Source organism: Pseudocercospora fijiensis (genome assembly GCF_000340215.1).
Source record: "Pseudocercospora fijiensis CIRAD86 unplaced genomic scaffold MYCFIscaffold_6, whole genome shotgun sequence".
NCBI classification, from domain to species: Eukaryota; Fungi; Ascomycota; class Dothideomycetes; order Mycosphaerellales; family Mycosphaerellaceae; genus Pseudocercospora; species Pseudocercospora fijiensis.
In genome coordinates this window covers 2,283,760-2,290,811 of record NW_006921537.1, presented here as the reverse complement: position 1 = coordinate 2,290,811, position 7,052 = coordinate 2,283,760, and the positions used below count along the sequence as shown (strand labels likewise).

The 7,052-nt window shown below is 51.0% G+C and overlaps 4 protein-coding genes across 4 annotated transcripts; 2 read left to right on the top strand and 2 right to left on the bottom strand.

Moving 5' to 3' along the window:
• Positions 1-23: 23 nt before the first annotated feature.
• MYCFIDRAFT_208266 (uncharacterized protein) lies at positions 24-1,179 on the top strand (the record flags this gene model as incomplete). Its single annotated transcript, XM_007930225.1, has 2 exons — positions 24-127; positions 183-1,179. 2 exons carry the CDS (start codon positions 24-26, stop codon positions 352-354), a joined length of 276 nt encoding a protein of 91 aa, XP_007928416.1. The 3' UTR covers positions 355-1,179.
• Positions 136-3,121, bottom strand: MYCFIDRAFT_49254 (uncharacterized protein). The gene is made up of 2 exons (XM_007929797.1): positions 2,753-3,121; positions 136-2,649 (listed from the first exon to the last, which is right to left on the bottom strand). Exons 1-2 carry the CDS (start codon positions 3,085-3,087, stop codon positions 591-593), a joined length of 2,394 nt encoding a protein of 797 aa, XP_007927988.1. The 5' UTR covers positions 3,088-3,121; the 3' UTR covers positions 136-590.
• A 1,521-nt stretch (positions 3,122-4,642) lies between these two features.
• Positions 4,643-5,509, bottom strand: MYCFIDRAFT_63127 (uncharacterized protein; the record flags this gene model as incomplete). Its single annotated transcript, XM_007929855.1, has 3 exons — positions 4,643-4,729; positions 4,783-5,367; positions 5,423-5,509. The coding sequence occupies 3 exons, from the start codon at positions 5,507-5,509 to the stop codon at positions 4,643-4,645; spliced, it is 759 nt and encodes a 252-aa protein (XP_007928046.1).
• A 489-nt stretch (positions 5,510-5,998) lies between these two features.
• On the top strand, positions 5,999-6,708 carry MYCFIDRAFT_89755 (uncharacterized protein; the record flags this gene model as incomplete). The annotated part of the gene is made up of 3 exons (XM_007930224.1): positions 5,999-6,136; positions 6,189-6,290; positions 6,415-6,708. 3 exons carry the CDS (start codon positions 5,999-6,001, stop codon positions 6,706-6,708), a joined length of 534 nt encoding a protein of 177 aa, XP_007928415.1.
• Between the last annotated feature and the right edge of the window lie 344 nt (positions 6,709-7,052).

Sequence of the window (7,052 nt, the reverse complement as noted above, 5' to 3'; positions counted from 1 at the left end):
CAGGATGAGTTGCTGAGGAGGCGATGTCTACTGCATACTCTACAGAGGCGGTTGAAAGTGAGGTCGATGATACCGGGTATGAGCAGGAAAGCGAGGAATCCTCAGATGATAGCGGGTGGGAGGACTTGTTGGACTGATCCGGTTGTGACGTATCGAGTATATAGGGAGGAACGAGGATGGAGGGAATTAACAGCAATATCTTGGCATCCATTCCCATCATCCCAACCAGTCATGATTAACCGAGTGGAGACAAACTGGACCAACTCGCTGCTCCAGTACACGACCATGTCGACTTGGCTACGACCGAGACATGAATGCTTTTATCGTTTCACTAGAGCTAACCCCAGCATTTAAGGCGCAATAAGATGCTTTCACATGCATAGCACACACGCCAAAAGCATCCAATCAATGTATCCTCAAGTTCGAACCTCGAGACTTGCATCGGCCATCGGTAGGTACGTCGATTGTTGAGCTAAAGGCGATTGTTATTTTTGCCATCCGATATGAATTTCTAAGCTGAATATGGATTCGAATCGCTTGAATCTGCATCGATGCGATGGCTTTCCATTCTATGAGGTCGATCAAATCATCTAATAAGCAATGTTATCATTAATCGCCTCACAGATGAGCTCAGAGAATCTGCCAGCCCTATCAGGATCTTGCATAGCCGTCTGGATCGCCAACAAGATTTGAGAAATGCCAACTCCAATTTTCTTGGAACCTGAAGTAGCTTCAATGTCGCCAATCGCACGGCGAACGTCGTCTTCTTTGAACTGCCTGGAATGTTGCATGACCGCGGCAAGCTCTTGCTGAGACTGTAGTGTCGGGACAGCGATGTGAGAGCCGAAGTGCAGTTCGAGCTGCTGCAAAATTGAGCGTTGAGAAGTAGTCGCTAGAATGAGCAGTGGGCGACCCTTCGGTGGCGGTTGCTTCATCAATGCTTTGATTGCTGAAAGTACTGATGAGGAGAAACGTGGCCCTACGGGTACCCAATCGACCAGGAGCTCAATATCGTCCAGTACCAGACAGTTCAAGGGTGACTTGTAGGCGTCCGTGAAGACCTTGCTTAGATGCTGGATCTTCTGCATCTCATTCATCCCGACCACATCCGCAGGCCGGACGAGTTTGATGAACGGAAATTCTGACCTCACAGCAATAGTAGCTGCCAGAGCAGTCTTTCCGCTTCCAGTGGGTCCGTGCAGGAGCACAGAGTGCACTCTGGTTGCTCCGCTTCTAACTTGCTCCACGTAGAGGCGTCCACTTTCCAGGATTCTGTCCACTTGTGGTCCATAGGGAATGATCTCACCTTCCACGCAGTCTGCAAGAACGTCTTCGCTGACACCAAACAGTGGCTTCACCTCCTCAAGGGCATTAAGGAAGTCCTGCATATGAATTTGCATCTCGTTGATATCATCCGAAAGTGCTGCGACTGTGCCGCCCTTGATGTGCCTCTGGAGCGCAAAACTGCTGGCCGACTTCACCAGACCACTTATTTCAGCTCCAGAGAAATTGCGCGTGAGCTTCGCCAGTTCGGCCAAGTTCACGTCGCTCGCGAGCTTGCCATTGTCTCGCATCTTCGTGGTGTGAATCTTCAGGATTTGCTGGCGACCCGGCTCATCTGGTAGACTGATTTCCATATGCACTTCCAGACGTCCAGATCGCAAAAGTGCCTCATCAATCATATCTTTTCGGTTTGTCATACCGATCAAGAGAATATTATTGAGTTGCTCCACACCATCCAGCTTGGAGAGAAGCTGATTGACCACGCTGTCTCCAACGCCAGTACCTCCACCAGCGCCTGAGCCACGCTGCTTGCACACAGCATCCAGTTCATCGAAGATGATGATGTGCAGCCCAGATTCGTCTCCTTTCTCCTTCTGCTCTTTTTCTGCGTCTGCAAAGAGCTTTCGAATGTTCTCTTCAGACTGTCCAACATATTTGTTCAGTACTTCGGGACCGTTGATGACCTTGGGCTCTCTGGCATTGAGCATCTTGCCGATTTGTCGTGCAATGAGCGTTTTTCCAGTACCCGGAGGTCCATAGAGCAGAATACCGCGTACATGCTGAATTCCAAGCTTTTCTGCAAGGCCTGGTGGGAATATCCGACTTGCGAAAGCACGTCTGAAGATGTCACTAAACTCCTTGTCGAGACCACCAATTCCCATGTCTTCAAACTTAAAATCCGGTCGGATCACCGAGTTGGCCGCAGGGCGTCTGGTCGAGCCTTTGAGCTGGATTGGAGACTTTGCATCCTTGAAGAAATTGATCACGGTCTCTTGAGTGAGGATGCCTCTTGCTTCGGGATGAGTCTGCTGCGTTTGGCCTCCGGAGGACTTCAGCGATTTCAGGTCCACAAGCTCCACCGTCCGCACTGTCAATCGGAATTTAAGACCTCGAAAGTCCATGCCGAAGCTCTGTCCTGGGGCGAAAATCTGGTTCCTGAACACGTTGTATACGCCTGCTGCCAGCTCATCCTGGTCTAAAGGTGGTGTTTGTGGTACCTTGCTCGTTGCAAACCCGATTTCAATATCCATATTGCCTAGATAGGCTTGACTTCCTTGCGTGAACGGATCGTATGGTTCTGCTTCTACGATGTCGGTCAGAGCGACCTGCATCCACGTTCTCTGAAAGTCGTTCATGCCAATTTGTCTGTGTATAAACAGTCAGCCTTCCCCAAATCCACATCGTAGGCACTGATACTGTGTTCCATGCACGAAGCTCAGCTCTCGTCAATTGCTCTGATGCGACTCACCCTCTTTGCACGTGCGGATGAGGCCGCGCAGACAGTACATACTGTCGATTGATGAGCAGGTACAGATCACCTCCGTCTCGCGGTGTCCCAAAATCCTGCGGACTGACACCGCATGCATTTGCGAAGATCAACTCTTTTGGGGAGGTGCATGGCTGGAGCTGCATTCTCCTTGCTTGGTGTTGTGGTTGCGGGGGATGCGAATCGTACTTCGGCTCTTGATCGTAAGGCGAGCGTCGCTGAGAGGGCGGAGGAGTAGGCTGATCGGGTCGGATGGGTTGTCGTTGTCCTGGTGGTGCTTCTTGTCTGCCTCCGAACAGCGCGTTGCGGTTGAACATGGTGGCTTTGTTCTCAAGATCAAGGAAGCCGCGCCTTCCAAGAGTAAGTCCAGGTGAAGAAGTACTCGATACAGGCACGCGATAGCAGCAGATGTAAGCAGAATCCTGTTGCCTACCATCTCACTTTCACATGTGCAGCCAGGTTGCCAGGAACCGGGACTAGGACTAGCCCCACGTCACGCTTATGTAAGTTGTTTTCAGCCTCAAGACAGGAGACTGGAGATTACCATTACCATTTTGCTATGCTACGCTACTGTGCATTAACAGCTGTGTCCCTCTATCACTGTGCGTTTGGTATGCATCGCAAGACGCCCTCGGCCCTGTTGTGCTCCTCTTCAGTAACAGATATAGCTGTAGAAGAAGTCGTTGAATTTCCCTCCTTGCGGACTCGCACCAAGATTGCTCTCGCCAGGTTTCACAAGGCCGGAAAGCTCGACACCTGAACAGTTGACTTTTCTGCCATCGCGTTCTTGATTAGCAACCCGCGCTTTTGACCAGCCGCACGCAAGAGACTCACTCGAAAAGCGTGCATCCCGATACCTCAGAATCTGGTCCGACTGAGCTGACTTTGCCCGCGAACTTCTCGGGAAGATTGACTATGATTCTCACGATCAGCAACCAGACACCGCTCTTCGCGTTCAAGGGCTTTCCGTACTGCAGAGTCCTGGTCCACGCTGCAGATCTTCGCACTCGCCCTTCCAATCCGCATCGGTGCAAAGGTATAGTCCAACAGTTGTAGGCGCAAGAATCTTCGTCTCTTTCCGCGTTTCCAGCGTGCTCTTTTCTGAAGCGGGCATCGCAATTGCAAAGTCGAAGAGCACAGCCAGTAGCATTGTTGGCAGCAACATGATGGCGCGCATTGTGCTGATGGCCTGGTTCTGGTATGTCTGGACTGTAAAAACGATGCTGAATGCTCGCTTGAGGTAAAGACCTGGTTGAGGTACGTGCAAACAACGCGCAGCCGCAGCGGAAGGAGATTGTTAACTTATACATCAACGCACGCGCCTCCCTCATCTTAAAATCAGACCCAAACATGCGGTTCCTTGCGTGTCCAACGCGAGTAACCGTCCGGAAGTGCTACCAAAATGACAGAGGTTTGCATGGTCTTGCCCTTGTACCACGGCAGACCACACCACATTGTTACTTCTACAGAACCATGTGGCTTTGTTCATGTGCAACGCTTCTACTGAACGAGACGTCGTACGCAAGGCTGTGTAGTGCCTTGCTGAACACTATGGGTATGCTTCGTGTTCAGTAGCGTGTTTCGAACCGATGGTCAAAGAACTGGATGACGATCTATCTTCCTTCGTGATACATAATTTTAGCTGGTCGGCACAACGCCGACTTGGTTGATACAAATCAAGAGGACCTGGCTTGACGACCGAGGGGCCATATGCAAGGCTTCGTTACGCAGCGTTGCTGTAGCGAAGCTGGCATGTCGGGGGAAAATGTCCGATCTTGAACGGCTGATTGCTGCGTTGACGCTTCAGTGCCTTGGCTTCCACGCGATCATGGACGACATCTTCTCTAGCAAACAAAATCGGCCGCCCGCCATTCAAAGAGAGCTTCCACCATCCAGGACGATATTCTGTCCAGTCATCGATTGACTCAAAGCAAGTACACGCACCTGCTCCGCCACGTCCTGTGCTTGCCTTTAGCAATTCGTCGTAACAGCAGATCAAAAGACTCACTCACCTCAACAGTTGCCAGCCTCTTGAGCTTTGTTGCGTTTCTCGCAGCTTCTCGCTTGGATTCTGGGAACTTCATTCCCCATTCGGTCAATAACAAGCCAGGTGCTACAGAATTGACTCTGATCTTGGGCGAACAGATGACAGCCAGACATTTCGACAGATGTATGCTCGCAGCTTTGGTGACAGCATACGGCAAACTTGAACCAGATGGCTTGACTCCGGCGATCGAAGCCGTGGTGACGAATGCTCCTTCGGTGGCTTCCAAGTGCTCCTTCGAGGCAGCCATAAGCCAAAGATGTGCTTTGACATTATAAAGAAAACATCTGTCCCAGTCATCGTCGTCAAGACCTTCTTCGAAGTTTAAGAAATTGGTTATTCTCGTCCAGCCGGCATTTGAGATAACGACATCCAAGCGTCCGAATGCGGAGACGGCTTCCTTCACCATTCGTTGAACGGCCTGTTTGTCGCCAACATCTGCCTTGAATGACTGAAAACGTGGCTGTTGTACATTCTGATGCTTGCTTGGGATGCCTTCCAACTCTGTGATCAAGTCTGTGGCTCGCTGTTGGTTGTTCGCATAGTTGATAGCCTTTGACGTCTCTGCTTAGCCGCTTGAGACATTTCTTGCAGCATTCTGCACTTACGATTCGAAAATCAGGGGCTAGCACACGAGCAATCTGTGCGCCTAAACCGGCAGTGCCTGCTGTTATGAGTGCCACATTCTGAGCCATTGTGTTGGACTTGGAGTCAGCGGGAACCCCGATAATGGGAAGAGAAGCGTTCTTACATTTGCTGATATGAGTATCTTGTATTGTGGACAAGAGCTTGCGGACTCACGCCGATGCTGGCCGACGGAACTGTTCCATCAACGGAAGCGGCCATCTACTATCAGCACAACGCCAAGAACTCCAGCCTCTCCACTTGTTCCCGACGGTGGAATGCCCTTGTCGTGGCTGTAGTTCTCATCGTCCTCTCGAAACGCGTCACAAACGTTACATGTACGAGTGTTCAATGATGAAGGTTGGACACTCGCAACTGATATCGGCCACATGCGCCATGGTAGAGGACCAGGAAATTACCACTATGACGTAATCGCTCACGTGCAGACGCGTACGTTCATGAACGCTTCGCCAAACGCGACAAGCTCTTGAGTCTCAACATTCTCCTGAAGCTGGACTTTCGTCACATAGCGACTCTTGCTGGATCTTTACTCATCCAAAATGCCCAAGCGCGCCGCCGGGGAGCAGTACGAGGACGATGGTGGCTTCGTAGAAGACGCGCCAAAGTCCAAGAAGAGCAAGGGAGCCAAAGCAGATGGCGGAATGCAGAAGGGCGCGGATGGGGAGGTCTACTGGGAGGTGCGCATCGATACGCCACATAAGTCCCCGAAAGACGTCTGACGGGCTGCAGATCTCTAGTAGGAAGCGTCTCACTGTGTCCGAATACAAGAAGACGACATTAATCAATATCCGAGATTACTATGAGAAGGATGGAAAGATGCTGCCAGGAAAGGTAAACGAGACACCATATTCCGAGGCTCGGGGTTACGCATATCAGTAATCCTGCTGCCTCTTACTACTTTGAATCCTTTAAAGCCGAGTTGATCAATATATACCTGCTTCTGACGCACTTGCAGGGCACGGCTTTGAGCACTGAGCAGTTGAATGCGGTCATCACACTTCTACCAGAGCTCGAAAGCGTTCTCAAGTCCAAGGGCTTCGAAGATGTCGCCAGACCAGATTATGCCAATGCTTCGAAGACATCCGTCGAGGATGGAGGTGACGAGGAAGAGGAAGAGGCTGTGGAAAGCGGCGCAGAGAAAAGTGACGGAGCCTCCGCTCTGTCGAAGAAGAGCAAGAGCAAGCTCGACAAGTTCAAGCTGAAAACCAAGAAGAATCACGAAGCTACCAGCGACGAAGACGATGATTGATAAGAAGACGACATATGGGGGCCATGCTTTCCGGCTGCTGACTTTATTAATGATGGAGACGACTGTGCTACTACGATACCCAGAGGCGTTCAGGAATTGACGACTGCTAGATGCACAAATTTTATGCCCCAAGCACTCTTTCCAACTTGCCCTAAGCATCGTCAAGTCCGCTTTTCGCTCTCTCTATGCCGACTTGGTATGCCGGTCGCTTCTAGCGCTGACAAGCGGACGGATTTTGCGCGGAAATCCGGCTCCACCGAAAAGCTGGAGTCCCACGGGGAAGACTTTGAAGTCGACCAACCGCATCGCTTGACCGAACATCTCACCATATGTGACAAGGATCA

Bases quoted from the DNA above. Each gene is read 5' to 3' on its own strand.
- MYCFIDRAFT_49254 (XM_007929797.1), bottom strand. From the start codon at position 3,087: ATGTTCAACCGCAACGCGCTGTTCGGAGGCAGACAAGAAGCACCACCA. The intron at 2,650-2,752 runs GTGAGTCGCATC...GTTTATACACAG, and splicing joins CATCCGCACGTGCAAAGAGG to ACAAATTGGCATGAACGACT.